Here is a 21,484-nt window from a genome sequence, read left to right as displayed (position 1 = left end):
GCTCGCAACCCCAGAGGAGGCCCGCCAAAGGTGTCGAGACAGGAGCAGCAGGAAAGATAGCAAGGGGCCTCCACATCTGCTGAAGCCACAGGGAAAGCACTACGTAGGAGCATGCGTAACAGGAAAATTCTGCACACGTAGTCACAAGGGTAGTCACTTGGGTGAAATGAGTTTACTGTAAAAATGCCATCAGTTGGTTCTTGTACATACAAATTCTGATGGCAGCTGTTGCAGTTCTGGCATGTGTCATTTCGTGAATGGGACTTTCACATTGAGGGCTTAGGATTACTTGCACTTGTCAGTATGCTGGTCAAATAGCTAGGAATCCGCAGGGTCTTGGCCATTGTCGATGCTCAGGTAAGAAGCTGCGAAGCAAAAGTGCTTGATTGACTAGGCTAATCAAATCTGGCCAGGATGAGTGCGTTCCTTGCATCCCGGGCAGCAATGTTCTCGCGTAATGCTGCCGCTGGTAGATGGGCCTCTGCAGGATCTTCATTTTCGCCCTCCTCCTCCTCTGAGGAGGAGGATGCGTGAGGAGCCACTTGGTCCTCAGGAATCTGCAAGCCACGATGCTGCCATGTTGTGAAGTACACAGCAAACCACGACGATTCTGGAGACCCTGGATGCTGAGTACTGTAGGGCGCCACCTGATCTATCCAGGCATCTGAAGCGCATCTTCAGTAAACCGATGGTTTGCTCGATACTGGATCTGGTGGAAATGTGGCTGGAGTTGCAGCGCTCCTCCGCTTCGTTGGCTGGCCTCCTCAACGGCGTCATTAGCCATGTCCTGAGGGAATAGCCCTTGTCTCCAAATAGCCATCTGTTAAGTTGGTCTGGCGGACTGAATAGTGGAGGCACACTAGACTGGCGCAGTAGGAAGGAGTCATGGCAACTGCCAGGGTACATGGCACAAACAAGCAAAATTTCCTTCTTGTGGTCACACACCAGCTGAATGTTGAGGGAGTGGAAGCCCTTGTGGTTGACAAAAATACCTGGATTACGATGGGGTACCCTAAGGGCCACATGTGTGCAGTCAACCACGCCCTGCACCCTTGGAAAGCCTGCCAGATGAGCTAATCCAACCGCTCGCGCAGTGACACTTGCTCGATCCTTGGTGAAATGGATGTGATTGTGCACGAGGGCAAAGAGGGCATCGGTTACCTGCGTGATGCAAGTGTGTGCGGCTGCCTGGGAGATGCCACTGATATCTGCTGCTGATCCCTGGAATGAGCCTGAGGCAAAAAGGTTGAGTGTGCTGGTGACTTTGACGGCCACTGGTAATGGTAGTCCACCTGATCCTCTGGGCAGCAGGTTTTGCTGTAGCATTGCGCAGATGTCAGTCACTACCTCTCGTGAAAGTCGGAGCCGCCTTTGGCACTGCTGCCCAGACATGTTGAGGTAGCTGACCCTGCGTCTGTAGACCCTGTTTGGAGGGTATCTCCTGCCCCGACGGGCTTCCAGGTGCTGGCCCCTTCTAGCCTGTGCAGCTTCAGATGGGTGAGCAGCAGCCTGGTGCTCCTGCTGCTGCTGTTGTTCCTGGTTTTGCTGGTAGCGTGGCTGGTGCTCGAGCTCCTCTAATGCCCAGATGGGAAGGAAATAAATGGCTCCCATGCTTCTGGTATATGCCTCCGTTGAAGAAGCGCTAAGTGAAGGTGGTGAGAGGGGTTTCCCAGGAGGTCACAATGGAGATGGGTGTGAGGCACCAACCTTCCACAGGTGTGGTTAAGCCTTGTAAAAGTTGCCCCAGACCTGAGACCACGAAGTCCTGCCACCTGCAAATGATGGCTGATCAAAACTCAACTTTAGTGGTTGACCTGCAGTTGAAAGTCACTAATGCAATAGTGCTCCCGCCAGGTTTCACATTCGTGATTCCCACCAGGCGTGTTTTATGTGAGAAAAGGGTTAAAGTTGCAAGGGCCTGTTAAAATAGGATTATAGAGGACATTTAGTGCTAATTAAGGGCCTTAAAGACCAGTCCCGCCTGTTGGATGCGGGACGGAGTCAGGACCAGCAGACACGCCGGAGTTAAAATTGCTCGGAGTTGGGAAACAGGCAGGGGGCGGGGGTCCACCTGCCATTTTTTGCGATTTTTAACACCCCGCACACCTAAAAGCCCGCCTCACGGCCCAATGAAAATCGAGGCCCATGTCTCTCACTGACTGTCTGTCTGGGCTCTCACTAACACAGTCTCCCTCCTGTAATGTATGTACCTTTAAGGGGAGAACTACTTTTTACAGCTCCTGTATACTGTAGTACCGGCAGTGACCACAACTGTATATAAACCTTGAGCAGTGATCTGTACAGTTAGTTCTAGAGTAACCCTCATTCAGTAAACACCTGTTGAACCGTTCCCTGCAGTCTGTTGCCTGATTATTGAAGGACACAACATTAAGATACACGGACATAACATTGGCGACGAGCAGATTTGAACCTACCTGCAACTCTGCATCACCTCCCAGGGATTCGCTCCTGGAGAACAGTGGAAGAAGGTCGAGTCCAGAAGCAAGGGCGTCGACCACGGGCAACCGCCCAGTCATCCAGCGGGGGGAGGCTGTCGAGAGCCAGGCTTGGCATTCCAGTCATGGTGGTCCAGCGAAACAGGCTGGCAACAGGTACTGCGCAGACCATTCCCGGATAGCGACGGGCTAGAGCCCAACCGAGCGGCACAGAAAAAGGCCGAGCAGCGTCGACGGGGGAGAGAGATAGGGCAGAGTGCACAGGGCACAGCCGGTGTTCAGGACCAAGCGGCATCAACGGGGGAGAGAGGCGAGAGCGAGCAGAGCGCAGCCGGTGTTCAAGGGCCGAGCAGCATCAACGGGGGAGAGAGGCACGCAGGAAAACGCACAGAGCGCAGCCGGTGTTCAAGGGCCGAGCAGCGTCAACGGGGGAGAGGCGTGCAGGAAAACGCGAGGCGCTGCTATTGCCACGAGGACCGCAGAGAGCGGCGTTGGCAGGAGCGCAGGAGCAGCGCACGAAATCCACAGGGCATTGCCATTTGTCACGAGGACCACCGAGAGCGGCGTTGGCAGCAGCGCGGGAGACACCATTTTAAGCTGCAGCGGGGAAGAAAGGAAAGCGCGGGAGATGCCATTTTAAGCCGCAGCGGGGAAGAAAGGAAAGCGCGGGAGACGCCATTTTAAGCCAGTCTAACCACACCCAAAAATGCCGAAGAGTGGCAGTATCACAGCGTTCGACAATGAAGTCGAAGATTGGACGACATATGTCGAACGCATAGAAGTATACTGCAAGGCAAATGAAGTGCCAGATGACAAGAAAGCGCTGGTATTGTTGAATTCAATGGGTGGCAAAACGTATGGTTTACTACGAAACCTAGTAACCCCAGAGAAGCCAGTAGAAAAGGATTTTGAAAACATAGTGTCAATCCTACAGGACCACTTAAACCCCAAACCGCTGCTGATAGCAGAAAGATTTAAGTTTCACAAAAGGAACCAGCATAAAGATGAAAGTAATGCTGGGTATTTACCGGAACTGCACAAGCTATCGAAACACTGCCAGTTTGGAATGGGACTAGCAGATACTTTAAGGGACAAGTTTGTGTGTGGGCTTCAAAGTGAAAGAAGCCGTTTCTGGGTTCCATCAGAAAAGGATCTTATGCTGCACAAGGCTTTCAGCATTGCAGTATCACATGAAGCAGCAGCACGGGGCGCTGCAGAGATACAACGGAGACCGCAAGAATATGGCACAAATGAAATGTCATACAGAACAGTGAAGTGCTATCGCTGTGGCAGAACAACACACGACCATAATGATTGCTGGTTCAAGGACAAAGTGTGCAGACAGTGTGGAAAAGTAGGACACATAGCAAGAGTCTGCAGGTCGGGAAAGAAAACCAGCAGCAAGAAATCTCCACAGGAGAAGTACAACAAGGTACATAAGGTGACGGAGAGTAGTTCAGATGAACAGAAGAGTGATACAGACTCCGGAAGCAAGGAGCTGGGTTGTCTGAAACTACATAATGTGATCAAAACGGAGGATCACTAAACTATCTGGGTCACGCTCAAGCTAGCAGGAGTCCAAGTGAAAATGGAATTGGACACAGGATCAGCCCTAACAGTCATAAACCGAAGGGACTACAAGCGGCTATTCTCACATATACCCCTGAGAGATACAAAGATTGTCTTGAAGATGTACACAGGGCAAAAAGTCTAACCCAAAGGAAAAAAAAGGGTGAACGTTATATATAATGGCAAGGAAACACCAAAAATGGACCTATATGTATTGCCAGATGGAGGACCACCACTACTAGGACGCGAATGGATCCGGAAGATACAGCTAGATTGGCATTCCATACAGGCACTGACTGTGGCTGACAAAAAGGATGACGACGACACACCTGGGCGACTGTCAAAGATCCTAACTGACGTGAAAGAAGTGTTCCAGCAAGGACTCGGAACACTAAAAGGCATGATAGCAATGATTAAAATTGAAGAAAACGCAAGCCACAAATTTTTTAAGGCCAGACCAGTACCTTATGCGATCCGCCCAGCCATCGAAGCAGAGCTGGAGAGTCTGGAACATTCAAGTGTACTGTCCAAGGTAGACTGGAGCGAGTGGGCTACACCCATCGTCCCTGTGATGAAAATGTCATTGAGCAGCACGCCTGGGGAACCAAGGAAGGTTCGCATCTGTGGGGACTTTAAGGTAACAGTGAACCCGGTCCATCACACCGTACAATATCCACTTCCGCGGATTGAAGATATTTTCGCCTCACTATCTGGAGGGAAACGCTTCACTAAGATTGATCTGGCCCAGGCGTATCTGCAAATGGAGGTAGAAGAAGCATCAAAAAAATACCTCACAATCAACACCCATAAAGGTCTCTACCAATACAACCGGCTGGTATTCGGGGTAGCATCAGCTCCGGCTATTTGGCAGAGGGCAATGGAATAACTCCTGCAAGGGATCCCAGGGACCCAGTGTTATTTGGACAACATCCTGGTCATGGGCGAAAATGACAGTGATCACCTTGCCAACCTGGAGCAGGTGCTCACTAGGTTGCAGGAATATGGGCTCCGAGCTAACCACCCCAAATGCGAGTTTTTTAGAAAACAGATCTCGTATTGTGGCCACGTTATCGATAAAGAGGGGTTACTTAAGTCCCCAGAGAAGATTGAGGCAGTAGTCAAGGCTCCAGCACCGGAAAATGTGTCACAACTGAGGTCGTTCCTCAGGCTGGTAAACTACTACCATAAGTTCTTGCCAAATTTGTCTACAATACTACACCCACTGAACACCCTACTGCAAACTGGGGTGCCATGGAAGTGGAGTGAGGAATGTAGACGAGCTTTCCAGAAGAGCAAAACACTAATCACATCGAAAGAGGTGTTGGCCCATTACAACCCGGCATTACCAATTCGGTGGGCATGTGATGCGTCACCCTACGGCATTGGAGCGGTGCTGTCGCACAAATTCTCAGACGGCTCAGAGAGGCCAATAGCCTTTGCATCACGATCACTAACCTCAGCCGAGCGTAACTACGCCCAGATTGACAGGGAGGCCCTCAGCCTAGTGTGGGGAGTGAAAAAGTTCAACCACTATCTGCACGGGCAGAAGTTCACCTCACTGACTGACCACCAACCACTTGTCTCCATCTTTAATCCAAAGAAGGGCGTTCCGGTGATGACTGCGCAACGGCTACAAAGATGGTCCCTTTTTCTAGGGGTGAACCAATATGAAATCGAGTATAAGGGCACGAAACAGCATGGAAACGCTGATGGGCTATCACGCCTGCCACTGCCTACTGCGGGGGTAGCACCAGCAGTGGATCCTGTCGAAATATTTCATTCGACTATAATTGAATGCTTGCCAGTAACTAACGCTGGTATAGAGAAGGAGACCCGAAATGACCCGATACTGTCTCGGGTATATGATTTGATGGTGAAGGGATGGCCAGCACATGGCGACTCACTGTTGCCAGCATTCTCATCCAGAAGAGAACAGCTGTCAGTATGCCAGGGGACCTTGATGTGTGGATCCCGAGTGGTAATTCCACCCAAGTTAAGGGAGAGAGTGCTCAGTGAGCTTCATGAAGGTCATCTGGGAGGGGTGAAAATGAAAAGCCTTGCTAGGGCTTATGTGTGGTGGCCAGGGATTGATCAGCAAATCGAGGACCTGACAAAGAGCTTCCCAGTATGCCAGAAGGTCCAAAATGCACCACCGCATGCCCCTCTACACCCATGGGAGTGGCCCTCATCTCCATGGCAACGGGTGCATATTGATTTTGCTGCTCCATTCATGGACTCAATGTTTTTAATAGCCGTGGATGCGCACTCGAAATGGCCTGAGGTGATCAAAATGTCCTTCAGCACCACAGAGAAAACTATTGCAGTCCTACGGACCATTTTTGCCAGGAACGGCTTGTCAGAGCAGATTTGCTCTGATAACGGACCACAGTTTGTGTCCGAAGAGTTTCAAAGATTTATGAAAAGGAATGGGGTAAGGCATTACACATCCGCCCCATATCATCCAGCCACAAATGGATTGGCTGAGAGGTTCGTACAAACCTTTAAGAAGGCAATAAAGGCTATGTACAATGTCAACATTCCGCTGCAGCACAAGGTGGACAATTTCCTGTTCGCCTACCGGAATGCGACACATGCAGTCACCAACCAGGCCCCAGCCATGATGTTCTTTAACCGAAGGTTAAAATCTCGCCTGGATTTGCTCAGACCAAACGTACGAAGAGATGTTGAGAGTAAGCAATTCCAGCACATCCATGAGAAGCCAACAAGGAGCTTCAATGTAGGGCAACCAGTCTTGGCCCGTGACTACTGAACAGAAAAATGGCAGCCAGGAATGATATGCACACGGCAGGGCCCTCTAATGTACACAGTGGACGTTGGGGAGAGCATCATGAGACGCCATGCTGACCAGATCCTAGAGTCACAGGAACAAGTCAACCCCATGCCTCGCCCATATGTACCTGGTGATGAACCCGACATACAGGTAGCATCTACCCCAGAAACAGTAGCATCGGAAGCGGATGAACCAACCGACGACAGGGGGCCAGAATCGTCTCCGCACCAAGAGCAAGACACTCGGGAAAGGCGCTATCCAGAAAGGATCAGGAAGCCTCCCCAAAGACTGAATTTATAAATAGACTATTTTCAGCTAATGTTGCATGTTAAAAGGGTTAATGGTAATTAGTTTGATATTTAATTGTTAAATGAGTGTTATGGTACTGTTAATCTAAAAGGGGAGGAATTGTAATGTATGTACCTTTAAGGGGAGAACTACTTTTTACAGCTCCTGTATACTGTAGTACCGGCAGTGACCACACATGTATATAAACCCTGAGTAGTGATCTGTACACTTAGTTCTAGAGTAACCCTCATTCAGTTAACACCTGTTGAATCGTTCCCTGCAGTCTGTTGTCTGATTATTGAAGGACACAACATTAAGATACACGGACATAACACCTCCCACCCATATTGAACTAAAATTTACATTAACATGACACACACACTCAGACTCTGAAGCTTGGAGAAACACAGGCACCCACTCACATACAGACACACTCACACAGACTCTGCAATTTGCACAAACACAGACATCCACACAGATACAGACAAACTCACAGACTCTGCAATTTGCAGAAATTCACACACACATTTATCTTTAAAGATGTGGAGCCTGGGAGTGTCTATTTTTGATGATGTCCATTCCTTGCTGTGAGTCCATGTTTGATGGGGACAATCCAACAGGAAGAAGTGAAGCCGAGGCCCCAGAAATCCGGGTCCCCGAGAGGAAATGAAAGCTCGGGAGGGTGAAAACAAGTAAATACAATCAGGAATAAATAATATATGTACTTTACTTTTGTTAACTAAAAGTCTGCCTGTCTGTGGTTTGCCCGGAGTGTAATAAAATGAATGGAAAGATCAGACAGCAGCTTTTGCTCTGAAAACATCCCAAGCACATTCCCCAATAAAGCCCAGTCCAGAAAAAAATCAAATGGATTATTCTGAAAATAATTAAATAGGAATAATACGTACTTTTTTTTTACAAATGTCTTGTCTTGTTTGGGTTGGGCTGAAGGGAGAGTAAGATCCCACTGCAGGATATGCCATGAAACACACCACAAACATTCCCCTATAAAGTCCAGTCCATAAAAATATCAAATGGCTTGATGTGTATATGTAGATTTGCTTTTTACTAAATTCTTGAAAGAAAGACAAAGTAAGATCCCACAACAGTGCAGTCTGGAATTAAATCAGTATGATCTAATGGTATATACTTTGTTTTTTTTTCCAGACATCAGATGCAGTACCAATGCACACAGCAGATAACTTGAACACAGACAAGCCCTGCATACACACCAGCTTTTGCTTTGTCTGTCTGTCTCTCTCACACACACACACGACAGCCTTTAAAACTGCCACAAAACTGTCAGAAATGAAAGAAAGTTGATTTCTATCATTCTTCTACTGTGTTCGGCAGTTTAAAAGCAAACAAGACAGTTTTCAGTATTTTATCTTTTCATTTTCTGGCCTACAGGAACAGGCTTTCTAATCTGCATCAAAAGCGAATGCTGTGGGTGTGGGAAATCTGAAATAAACACAGAAAATGCTGGAAATACTCACCAGGTAAGGCAGTATCTGTGGAGAGAGAGAGAGAAACAGAGTTAATGTTTCAGCTCGATTACCTTTTGTCAGATTGTGGCAAGGTTCTGACTAAAGGACATTGAGCCGAAACGTTTACTCTGTTTCTCTATCTCCACTGATGCTGTATAACCTACTGAGTATTTCCAGCATTTTCTGTTTTCATTTCTATTCTGCCTGTTGTCTTGATTTCAGGTGACTCTCACTGCCTGTCTGCCTTGTCTTGGTTTGAGTGGAGTGGAATAACAATAATGAAAAGATCCCGGAGCAGCTTTTATTGTCAGATAGTCCTCAAAGGCATTTTTCAGTATCTCACTGACTGACTGCCTGTCTTGAAGTAAAGTGAAATAAAGTGCAATGAAGTGATACACAGCAGCATTACATGTGGACCAGACCAGAATGACATCAATAGGGTTTAATACAACAACAGCAGGTAATAAGACAGCAGACCACATCTCACACAAACACCAGCTTTTGCCCTCTCTATCTCTCTCTCACACACACACTCATAGCCTGGCCAGCCTGCAGAGGGATGACTGCCATGTTGGAAGATTAAAACCAAAAAGACACTTTTCAGTAGCTTATCTTTTCACTTTGTGGCCTACAGACACAGGCTTCATTCTGCAACTTGCCTTTTGATTTCATGTTTCTCTCGCTCGCACTGACTGTCTGTGTGTCACTCAGTCTCCCTCCATCCTACATTGAACTAAAATTTACAGTAACATGACACACTCACACAGACTCTGCAATTTGCAGAAACACAGACACCCACGCCCATATAGACACACTCACACAGACTCTGCAATTTGCAGAAACACAGACACCCACGCACATATAGACACACTTAGACAGACTCTGCAATTTGCAGAAACTCACACTTCCATTTTGAAAGGGCTGCAGCCTGGGAGTGTCTATTTTTGATGATGTCCCTTTCTGGTTCTGCGGCCATGTTTGATGAGGACAATCCAACAGGAAGAGAAGCCGAGGCCCCAGAAATCCGGTTCTCCACAAGGAAATGAAAGACCGGGAGGGTGAAAAGAAGGAAATACAATCAGGGATAAATAATAATATATTGACTTTAATTTTGTTAACTAAATGTTTGCTAGTCTGTGATTTGAGTGGAATGGAATAAAATGAATGGAATAATCCCACAGCAGCTTTTGCTCTGAAAACACCCCAAGCACATTCCCCAATAAAGACCAGTCCTGAAAAACATCAAATGGATTATTCTGAAAATATTTTTTATATATATGCTTTGTTTTTACAAAAGTCTTGACTTGGTTTGGTTGGGTTGGGCTTAATGGTAGAGTAAGATCCCACTGCAGGATATGCTCTGAAACAGCCCACATACATTCCTCGATAAAGTACAGAAAAAATCAATTTGCTTGATGTATATGTGTAGCTTTGCTTTTTACAAAAGTCTTGAAAGAAAGGCAAAGTAAGATCCCACAGCATTGCAGTCTGGAATTAAATCAGTATGATCTAATGGTGTATACTTTGTTTTTTTCAGACATGAGATGCAATACCAATGCACACGGCAGGTAACATGAACTCAGCCAAGCCCTGCATAAACACCAGCTAATGCTGTCTCTCTCTCTCTTTCACACAGGCCAGCCTGCAAAATTGGCACACAACACTATCAGCAATGAAAGAAAGTTGATTTCTCTCATTACTCTGCTGTGTTTGGCAGTTTAAAAGCAAAAGTACACTTTTCAGTATCTTGTCTTTTAATTTTTGCGTCCTACAGCTACAGGCTCTCTATTCGGCATCAAAAGCAACATTCTGCAGATGCTGGAAATGGGAATAAAAACAGAAAATGATGTAAATACTCAGCAGGTCAGGCAGCATAAATGGAGAGAGAAACAGAGTTAACGTATCATCTCCATTACCTTTCGTCAGATTCTGTCAAGGCTCTGACGAAAGGTCGTCAACCTGATGCATTAACTCTGTTTCTCTCTCCACAGATGCTGCCTGACCTGCTGAGTATCTCCAGCATTTTCTGTTTTGATTTCTATTCTGCATGTTGTCTTAATTTCATATGTCTGTCTGCCTGCCTGTCTTGTCTTGATTTGAGTAGAGGGGAAGTAGAATAATGCAAAGATTCCACAGCAGCTTTTACTGTCAGATGTCCTCCAGAGGGGACTAACCAAGGCCTGGTCCTGAGGAGACTGAACGAGACCTTCTTCAGAGGGGACTAACCAAGGCCTGGTCCTGAGGAGACTGAACGAGACCTTCTTCAGAGGGGACTAACCAAGGCCTGGTCCTGAGGAGACTGAACGAGACCTTTTTCAGAGGGGACCGACCGAGGCCTCGTCCTGAGGAGACTGAACGAGACCTTCTTCAGAGGGCACCGACCGAGGCCTCGTCCTGAGGAGACTGAACGAGACCTTCTTCAGAGGGCACCGACCGAGGCCTCGTCCTGAGGAGACTGAACGAGACCTTCTTCAGAGGGGACTAACCAAGGCCTGGTCCTTAGGAGACTGAACAAGACCTTCTTCAGAGGGGACTAACCAAGGCCTGGTCCTGAGGAGACTGAACGAGACCTTCTTCAGAGGGGACTAACCAAGGCCTGGTCCTGAGGAGACTGAACGAGACCTTCTTCAGAGGGGACTAACCAAGGCCTGGTCCTGAGGAGACTGAACGAGACCTTCTTCAGAGGGGACTAACCGAGGCCTGGTCCTGAGGAGACTGAACGAGACCTTCTTCAGAGGGGACTGACCAAGGCCTGGTCCCGAGGAGACTGAACGAGACCTTCTTCAGAGGGGACTGACCAAGGCCTCGTCCTGAGGAGACTGAACGAGACCTTCTTCAGAGGGGACTAACCAAGGCCTGGTCCTGAGGAGACTGAACGAGACCTTTTTCAGAGGGGACCGACCGAGGCCTCGCCCTGAGGAGACTGAACGAGACCTTCTTCAGAGGGGACTGACCGAGGCCTCGTCCTGAGGAGACTGAACGAGACCTTTTTCAGAGGGGACCGACCGAGGCCTCGCCCTGAGGAGACTGAACGAGACCTTCTTCAGAGGGGACTAACCAAGGCCTTGTCCTGAGGAGACTGAACGAGACCTTCTTCAGAGGGGACCGACCGAGGCCTGGTCCTGAGGAGACTGAACGAGACCTTCTTCAGAGGGGACTGACCGAGGCCTCGTCCTGAGGAGACTGAACGAGACCTTCTTCAGAGGGGACCGACCGAGGCCTGGTCCTGAGGAGACTGAACGAGACCTTCTTCAGAGGGGACTGACCGAGGCCTGGTCCTGAGGAGACTGAACGAGACCTTCTTCAGAGGGGACCGACCGAGGCCTGGTCCTGAGGAGACTGAACGAGACCTTCTTCAGAGGGGACCGACCGAGGCCTTCTTCAGAGGGGGAGTAGTTGGGATGTGATATACCTATCAATTCGTCCAATAAAAAGCGACGAGTTAGGAACGTAACTAAAGGTTTTTATTGACTAAAGAACAGAGCCCACCCTCGTGGGTGATCGGGTCCAACAAGGAGGAATACCAGCCAGTCGACTACCTTTATACCTGGGCAGGTAGGTGGAGCCATGGGCGGAGTCGGAGGTTGTCAGCCCAGGTATAACAGCGCGACAAGAGGCGACCTCGTATCGTGATACAACAGTGATAACGGTGATAACAATACAACAGTGATAACTATAGTGTAACGATAAAAGTGGTTTACCACATTCACCCCTTGTTTAGATTTGAGTCCGGCGGGGTGAAGTGTACTACCAGTTCTGGTATGTCAGTCTGTCCGGAGGCCTCGTAAGCCTCTCCGATCGTCGCAGCGGCGGTGCTGCATTATCCGGTGTTAGTGCTGGTGTCTGCGTGGTCGGCGAAGGCTCGTGGGGTTCCGGCATGCCGTCTACCTGGGCTGGAATTGGGGGGGTGGTGGGGGGGGGTAAAGGTGGTGTCTCCGGAGTGCCCGAGGGTGCGAGGTCTCGTAAGGAGACAGTGTCCTTCCGCCCGTCTGGGTAAGCCACGTAGGCGTACTGGGGGTTGGCGTGCAGGAGGTTCACCCTCTCGACCAGGGGGTCTGTTTTATGGGCCCTCACGTGCTTTCGCAGCAAGACGGGCCCCGGAGAGGTCAGCCAGGTTGGTAGAGTGGTTCCCGTAGTCGACTTCCTGGGGAAAACAAACATTCGTTCATGGGGGGTGGCGTTAACGGCAGTGCAAAGTAGTGACCGGATGGAGTGCAGCGCTGTCGGGAGGACTTCCTGCCAGCGGGAGGTTGGGAGGCCCTTAGACTTTAAGGCTAAGAGGACGGCCTTCCATACCGTCGCGTTCTCTCTTTCCACCTGGCCGTTCCCTCGGGGGTTGTAGCTGGTGGTCCTACTTGCTGCAATACCTCTCGCTAGTAGGAACTGACGGAGTTCCTCGCTCATGAAAGAGGAGCCCCGGTCACTATGTATATAGTTTGGGAACCCGAACAAGGCGAAGAGGTCGTTCAGGCATTTAATGACCGTGGTACTGGTCATGTCTGGGCAGGGGAAGGCAAAGGGGAAACGGGAGTACTCATCAACAATGTTGAGGAAGTACACGTTACGGTCAGAGGACGGGAGGGGCCCCTTAAAGTCGATGCTCAGGCGCTCGAAGGGGCGGGTGGCCTTGATCAGGCTTGCTCTGTCCGGCCTAAAGAAGTGCGGTTTGCACTCGGCACAGGTCTGGCAGTTCCTGGTTATGGTCCTGACCTCCTCGATGGAGTAGGGCAGGTTGCGGGCCTTAATGAAGTGGTAAAGTCTGGTGACCCCGGGGTGGCAGAGGTCGTTGTGGAGGGTCTGAAGTCTATCACTTTGCGCGCTGGTGCATGTAATTCGTGACAGAGCATCGGGGGGTTCGTTCAGCTTACCTGGCCGGTACAAGATATCATAATCGTAGGTGGAGAGCTCGATTCTCCACCTCAAGATCTTGTCATTCTTGATTTTGCCCCTCAGCTTGTTATTAAACATAAAAGTGACCGAACGTTGGTCGGTAAGGAGGGTAAATCGTTTGCCTGCCAGGTAGTGCCTCCAGCGTCGTACCGCCTCCACAATCGCCTGGGCCTCCTTCTCGACCGACGAGTGTCGGATCTCAGGGCCCTGTAGGGTCCTTGAGAAGAAGGCCACCGGTCTCCCCTCCTGGTTAAGGGTGGCGGCTAGGGCGAAGTCGGATGCATCGCTCTCGACTTGGAAGGGGATGGACTCATCCACTGCGTGCATAGTGGCCTTGGCAATGTCTCCCTTAATGAGGGAGAAGGCTGCGCACGCTTCCTCCGTAAGGGGGAAGGATGTGGACTTCATGAGGGGTCTGGCTTTGTCCGCATAATTGGGCACCCATTGGGCATAGTAGGCGAAGAGCCCCAGGGTTCTCTTAAGTGCCTTAGGGCAGTGGGGGAGGGGTAGCTCCATGAGGGGGCGCATTCTTTCGGGGTCGGGGCCGATGAGTCCGTTCTCTACTACACAGCCAAGGATGGCAAGGCGCGAGGTGTTAAACACACATTTCTCCTTATTGCAGGTGAGGTTCAGCCGTTGGGCTGTACGGAGGAATTTCTCCAGATTCACGTCGTGGTCCTGCCGGTCGCGGCCGCAGATGGTGACGTTATCTAGGTAGGGGAATGTGGCCTGCAGTCCGTTCTGGTCAACCATCCGGTCCATCTCCCTTTGGAAGACCAAGACCCCGTTGGTGACACCGAAGGGGACCCTAAGGAAGTGGTATAGGCGCCCATTCGCCTCGAAAGCGGTGTACTGGCGGTCCTCGGGGTGGATAGGGAGTTGGTGGTAGGCCGACTTAAGGTCGATGGTCGAGAATACGCGGTATTGTGCAATCTGATTGACCATGTCAGATATGCGGGGAAGGGGGTATGCGTCCAGCTTGGTGTATCTGTTTATGGTCTGGCTGTAGTCGCTGACCAGGCGATTTTTATCGCCGGTCTTAACGACCACGACCTGGGCACGCCAGGGGCTGTTGCTCCCCTCGATGATGCCCTCCTTCAGGAGACGCTGCACCTCAGAGCTAATGAAAGCTCTGTCCCCAGCGCTGTACCGCCTGCTCTTGGTAGCGACGGGTTTGCAGTCGGGGGTGAGGTTAGCGAACAGGGAAGGTGGCGGCACCTTGAGGGTGGATAGGCTGCAGGTGTTACGCGGTGGGCGGTTTAACCTTCGCTGGTTGTCGACTGTGAGTGGGGGGAGGGGTCCACCGTATGCTAGGGTTACACTTTGGAGGTGGGATTGGAAGTCCAGCCCTAGTAGGACGGCAGTGCAGAGCTGGGGGAGGACGAGGAGTTTAAAGTTTTTATACTCTGTACCCTTAACCGACAAGGTCACAGCACAGTAGCCGCTAATGTCCGTGGCGTGGGACCTCGATGCCATCGAGATTCGGTTGCGCGTTGGCAGGACAGGGAGGGAGTAGTGGCTCACCGTGTCTGGGTGGATGAAGCTCTCCGTGCTTCCGCTGTCGAACAGGCAGGTCGTGGCGTGGCCGTTTACTTTGATGTCCATCATCGACTTGGACAGGTGGTGTGGGCGGGCTTGATCCAGAGTGACGGAGGCTAGCGTGTAGGTAAGCGAGTCGTTGTCGTCTGCGGGCGAGGCGGTCGTCGGGTCCGGGGGCCCGGTGGCAGTCGGGCGTGGTGGGTAAAATGGCGTCTCCCACGAGGTAGGACAAAATGGCGGAGAAGATGGCTGCCCCCATAACTCACATGAGGCACTATTGGGGTCGGTTGCCTTGATCAAAGATGGCCACCCCCATGACTCACGTGTGGGGATACTGGCCTCAGTTGCCGTGAAAGAAGATGGCCGCCCCCACAGTTCGCATGAGGCACTGCTGGCCTCTGAAGATCCGCTCCTGCAGGCCTTAGAGAAGTGGCCTTTCTTCCTGCAGGTTGCGCAGGTAGAGTTCCTGGCTGGGCAGCGCGACCTCGGGTGCTTCTCCTGGCCGCAAAAGAAGCAGCCGGCGGCCCAATCGCGGGTGCCCGATGTCGGAGCCGGTACCGGGGGTGGCGGGCCCGGTCGGGTCCGGGACGCCGACGCTGAGGTAGGTCCCGGGGGCGGCGCTGCGAAGGGTATTGCGGTAGGGGTCGGGCCCGAGTCCCAGGGTCGCGAGCAGTACCTGGAAAACGCCTCCTGGTCCTGATGGGCCACCTCCAGGGAGAGAGCGAGGGCTTCAGCTTTGTCCAGGTCGAGGTCTTTAGCTTCAAGCAGTCTTTGCCGTGAGTAGTCGGACCGTAGGCCTTTCACAAAGGCATCGCGGATATTATCTTCCGTATTTTCAACAGCCGTCACCGCTTTAAAGTCACAGTTCCTGCCGAGTGCTCTTAGCGCCCGTAAAAATTCAGCTACAGACTCTCCTGGCTGTTGCGGGCGGGATCTTAGGTGCCTGGTGTACATGTAATTTACCGGGCTGCGGTACTGCTGTTTCAGTAGGTTGATAGCGGCCTCGTACGTAGTCGTGTCCTGGATGAGTGCGTATACTCTCGGGCTCGCTTGGGCGTTCAGAAGTCTTAGTTTGGATCTCTGCGGGGCGCCGGATTCTTCCAGGTAGGATTCGAAGCAGTCCAGCCAGTGTTTGAAGTTGAGGGCTGCGTTTGCTGCCTGTGGGTTTAGATCCAGGTACGGTGGTTTGAGGGCTTGCAGCCAAGCCGGCTGGTGTGGCTGTGCTTCTGGGAGGGCTTCTGGCTGGCCAGTAGTAGACATCTTTAAAATTTAGTCAATAAAATTGATATACCTATCAATTCGTCCAATAAAAAGCGACGAGTTAGGAACGTAACTAAAGGTTTTTATTGACTAAATAACAGAGCCCACCCTCGTGGGTGATCGGGTCCAACAAGGAGGAATACCAGCCAGTCGACTACCTTTATACCTGGGCAGGTAGGTGGAGCCATGGGCGGAGTTGGAGGTGGTCAGCCCAGGTATAACAGCGCGACAAGAGGCGACCTCGTATCGTGATACAACAGTGATAACGGTGATAACAATACAACAGTGATAACTATAGTGTAACGATAAAAGTGGTTTACCACAGGATGTACTTTAGAGAAACCTTTATTTAATATATTAAAACAGTGAAACCAGTTATTGAGAATGTCGAGGAGACCAGGCATGAGCTGAAGTAAGCGGTGGAGTTTTATTAACACAACACAGGGACAACAACAATAACTTGTATTTATATAGCAGCTTTAATGAAATGAACCGACACAAGGCAATTAACAGACAAAATCTGACACTGAGCCACGTAGAGATTTTATCAGAGATGGCCCAAAACTCGGGGAATCTGGTAGGTTTTAAAAAGCGTTTAATGGAGGAGGATGGAGAGGTAGAGCAGCGAAGAGGTTTAGGGAGGGAATACCAGAGTTTAGTGTCTTGGCAGCTGAAGTTATGGCAACAATGCAAAGCAACGAAAATCGAGGATGTGCAACAGGTCAGAGGAGTGGAGAAATCTCGGAGGGTTGTAGGGACACATTTACAGAGTGACTCCTCACTGGGAGAGACACACTGTACACAGGGACACTTGTTACAGAGTCCGACTCCTCACTGGGAGAGACACGCTGTACACAGGGACACTTGTTACAGAGTGTGACTCCTCACTGGGAGAGACACGCTGTACACAGGGACACTTGTTACAGAGTGTGACTCCTCACTGGGAGAGACACACTGTACACAGGGACACTTGTTACAGAGTGTGACTCCTCACTGGGAGAGACACACTGTACACAGGGACACTTGTTACAGAGTCCGACTCCTCACTGGGAGAGACACACTGTACACAGGGACACCTGTTACAGAGTCCGACTCCTCACTGGGAGAGACACACTGTACACAGGGACACTTGTTACAGAGTGTGACTCCTCACTGGGAGAGACACACTGTACACAGGGACACTTGTTACAGAGTCCGACTCCTCACTGGGAGAGACACACTGTACACAGGGACACATTTACAGAGTGTGACTCCTCACTGGGAGAGACACACTGTACACAGGGACACTTGTTACCGAGTCCGACTCCTCACTGGGAGAGACACACTGTACACAGGGACACTTGTTACAGAGTCCGACTCCTCACTGGGAGAGACACACACTGTACACAGGGACACTTGTTACAGAGTGTGACTCCTCACTGGGAGACACACACTGTACACAGGGACACTTGTTACAGAGTCCGACTCCTCACTGGGAGAGACACACTGTACACAGGGACACTTGTTACACAGTCCGACTCCTCACTGGGAGAGACACACTGTACACAGGGACAGTTGTTAGAGGCTGACTCCTCACTGGGAGATACACACACTGTACACAGGGACACTTGTTACAGAGTCTGACTCCACACTGGGAGAGACACACTGTACACAGGGACACTTGTTACAGTGTCCGACACCTCACTGGGATATTAACTGGGATAGTCAGAGTGCAAAAGGCTTAGAGGGTGCAGAATTCTTAAAGTGCATCCAGGAGAGCTTTTTGAGCCAGCATGTAGAAAGGTCTACAAGAGAGGGGACGGTACTGGACCTAATTCTAGGGAATGTGGCCGGGCAAGTGGTAGATGTGTTAGTAGGTGAGCACTTTGGTGACAGTGACCATGATTCGGTGAGATTTAAGGTAGTCATGGAAAAGGACAAGGATGGACCGGAAATAAAGGTTCTAAATTGGGGGAAGGCTGATTTTAATATGATGAGGCAGGATCTGGCCAATGTGGACTGGGATCAGCTACTTGAAGGAAAATCCACATCGGAGCAACGGGAGTCTTTCAGAAAGGAAATTGAGAGAGTACAATGGCAACATGTTCCCGTAAAGGTCAAGGGTGGGACCAACAAGCCCAGGGAACCTTGGATGTCAAGGGATATACAAGAATGGATTAGGAAAAAAAGGGGGGCTTTTTGCAGATACAAAGGACTAAAGACAGAGGAAGCCCTAGAGGAGTATAAAAAGTGCAGGGGGATATTTGAAAAATAAATTAGGAGAGCGAGGAGGGGCCATGAAATAACACTGGTGAGCAAAATAAAGGAAAATCCTAAGGTGTTTTATAAGTATATTAAGGGCAAGAGGATAACTAGGGAAAGAGTAGGGCCCATTAGGGACCAAAGTGGCAAGCTGTGTGTAGAGCCAGAAGATGTAGGTGGGGTTTTAAATGAATTTTTTGCATCTGTGTTCACTATGGAGAAGGATGATGTGGACATAGAAATCAGGCAGGGGGACTGTGATATACTTGAACATATTAGCATCGAGAGGGAGGCGGTACTAGCGGTTTTAGCAGGCTTAAAAGTGGATAAATCCCCAGGCCTGGACGAGATGTATCCCAGGCTACTATGTGAGGCAAAGGAGGAGATTGCAGGGGCTCTGACACAAATTTTCAGAACCTCTCTGGCCACAGGGGATGTGCCAGAGGACTGGCGAACAGCTAACGTAGTACCATTATTCAAGAATGGCAGTAGGGATAAACCAGGGAATTAGGCCAGTGAGCCTAACATCAGTGGTAGGGAAATTATTGCAAAAAATTCTGAGGAACAGAATTAGTCTCCACTTGGAGAGGCAAGAATTAATTAGGGATAGCCAGCATGGCTTTGTCAAGGGAAGATCATGTCTGACCTATTTGCTTGAATTTTTCGAGGTGGTGACGAGGTGTGTGGATGAGGGTAGTGCAGTGGATGCAGTTTACATCGATTTCGGTAAGGCTTTTGATAAAGTCCCGCATAGGAGACTGGTCAGGAAGGTAGAGCCCATGGGATCCAGGGTGCCTTGGCACATTGGATCCAAAACTGGCTTAGTGGCAGAAGGCAGAGGGTGATGGTGGAAGGTTGTTTTTCTGACAGGAAGCCTGTGTCCAGTGGGGTACCGCAGGGATCGGTGCTGGGTCCCTTGCTGTTTGTGGTCTACATTAATGATTTGGATGTGAATGTAAAAGGTATGATCAGCAAGTTCGCAGATGACACTAAAATTGGTGGGGTGGTAAATAGCGAGGAGGGAAGCCTCAGGCTACAGGACAATATAGATGGGTTGGTCAGATGGGCGGAACAGTGGCAAATGGAATTTAACCCTGAAAAGTGTGAGGTGATGCATTTTGGATGGACTAACAAGGCAAAGGAATACACAATGAATGGTAAGACCCTAGGAAAGACAAAGGATCAGAGGGACCTTGGTGTGCATGTACATAGATCCCTCAAGGCAGCAGAACAGGTGGATAAGGTGGTTAAAAAGGCATATGGGATACTTATATTCTATGCCTCGGCTAATGAAGGCAAGAGCAGGGAGGTTATGATGGAGCTGTACAAAACGCTGGTAAGGCCACAGCTGGAGAACTGTGTGCAGTTCTGGTCGCCACACTATAGGAAGGATGTGATTGCTTTGGCGAGGGTGCAGAGGAGATGTACCAGGATGTTACCTGGGCTGGAGTGCTTCAGCTATGAAGAAAGACTGGACAGGCTGGGGTTGATTTCCTTGGAGCAGAGAAGGCTGAGGGGGGACCTGATTGAGGTGTACAAAATTATGAGGGGCATAGATAGGGTAGATAGAAAGGAACTTTTCCCCTTAGTAGAGGGGTCAATAACAAGGGGGCATAGATTCAAGGTAAGGGGCAGGAGGTTTAGAGGGGATTTGAGGAAAAACTTTTTCACCCAGAGGGTGGTTGGAATCTGGAACTCACTGCCTGAAAGGGTGGTAGAGGCAGGGACCCTCACAACATTCAAGAAGCATTTGGATGAGCACTTGAAATGCCATAGCATACAAGGCTACGGACCAAATGCTGGAAAATGGGATTAGATTAGACAGGGCTTGATGGCCGGCGCGGACGCGATGGGCCTCTTTCTGTGCTGTATAACTCTATGACTCACTGGGGGAGACACACACTGTACACAGGGACACTTGTTACAGAGCCTGACTCCTCACTGGGAGAGATACACACTGTACACAGGGACACTTGTTACAGAGCCTCACTCCTCACTGGGAGAGATACACACTGTACACAGGGACACTTGTTACAGAGCCTGACTCCTCACTGGGGGAGACACACACTGTACACAGGGACACTTGTTACAGAGCCTGACTCCTCACTGGGAGAGATACACACTGTACACAGGGACACTTGTGACAGAGCCTGACTCCTCACTGGGAGAGATACACACTGTACACAGGGACACTTGTTACAGAGCCTGACTCCGCACTGGGAGAGACACACACTGTACACAGGGACACTGGTTACAGAGCCTGACTCCTCACTGGGAGAGATACACACTGTACACAGGGACACTTGTTACAGAGCCTGACTCCTCACTGGGAGAGACACACACTGTACACAGGGACACTTGTTACAGAGCCTGACTCCTCACTGGGAGAGATACACACTGTACACAGGGACACTTGTTACAGAGCCTCACTCCTCACTGGGAGAGACACCCAGGAACACTGAGTGGAATAGTCAGTGTCCCACTGCAGCCCAGACTGAGCCCCACCCTGGGCACTTCCTGTCTGTGCATTTGCCCAGTGCCCCATTGGGGAACATTCAGCCCTGGATATTCTGCAGAAGCAGTGCTGTGGGGCTGGCCGGCTGAGGCTCGTGACCCTGTGGCTGGGCCTCTGACCTCACAATGGGAGATGACGCGATCAGCTCGAGCTGGAAACCCGTAAATTAAATTAAAATCAAGTCATCGGCCAAAAATAGTCAAATGAGAGCAGTGACGTCATCAATTGAAATGTTCACACATCCACACTCAGTCCGGGTCTGGATCCCTGCAGCGACTCCAGCTGTTTCTTTCCGGTTGAACTGAACTGATTCCCCAACAGCCTGAAACAGATTAAAGATTAAACAGGAAATAAACAGATTGAACAACAGTGTAAATAACAGAGAGCCTGGGGTTAATTTTTCAATAATAATTATAGACAAATATTACTCAAAAATGTGACTGAATCC

The 21,484-nt window shown here is 50.0% G+C and overlaps 1 protein-coding gene and 1 long non-coding RNA gene across 3 annotated transcripts in view; one reads left to right on the top strand and one right to left on the bottom strand.

Annotated features, from left to right (window-relative positions):
- The window catches only part of LOC147088310 (uncharacterized), an 89,951-nt gene that overhangs the window by 5,009 nt on the left and 63,458 nt on the right, over positions 1-21,484 (top strand). The gene's annotated exons all lie outside the window — the stretch shown is intronic.
- The window catches only part of LOC147088309 (NACHT, LRR and PYD domains-containing protein 3-like), a 78,564-nt gene continuing 73,820 nt past the window's right edge, over positions 16,741-21,484 (bottom strand). For both annotated transcript variants that reach the window (XM_085977177.1, XM_085977178.1), the window contains one exon: positions 16,741-21,358. In XM_085977177.1, the coding sequence (XP_085833303.1) occupies positions 21,271-21,358 (88 nt within the window). In that variant the 3' untranslated portion in view covers positions 16,741-21,270. The remainder of the gene's footprint in view (positions 21,359-21,484) is intronic.

This window comes from Somniosus microcephalus, unplaced genomic scaffold (genome assembly GCF_052327205.1).
Source record: "Somniosus microcephalus isolate GS21.2 unplaced genomic scaffold, FLI_Smic_1.0 unresolved_chr4, whole genome shotgun sequence".
In the NCBI taxonomy this organism is placed as follows: Eukaryota; Metazoa; Chordata; class Chondrichthyes; order Squaliformes; family Somniosidae; genus Somniosus; species Somniosus microcephalus.
The sequence above is the reverse complement of the archived record's forward strand: the minus strand, read 5'-3'. Positions and strand labels throughout refer to the sequence as shown.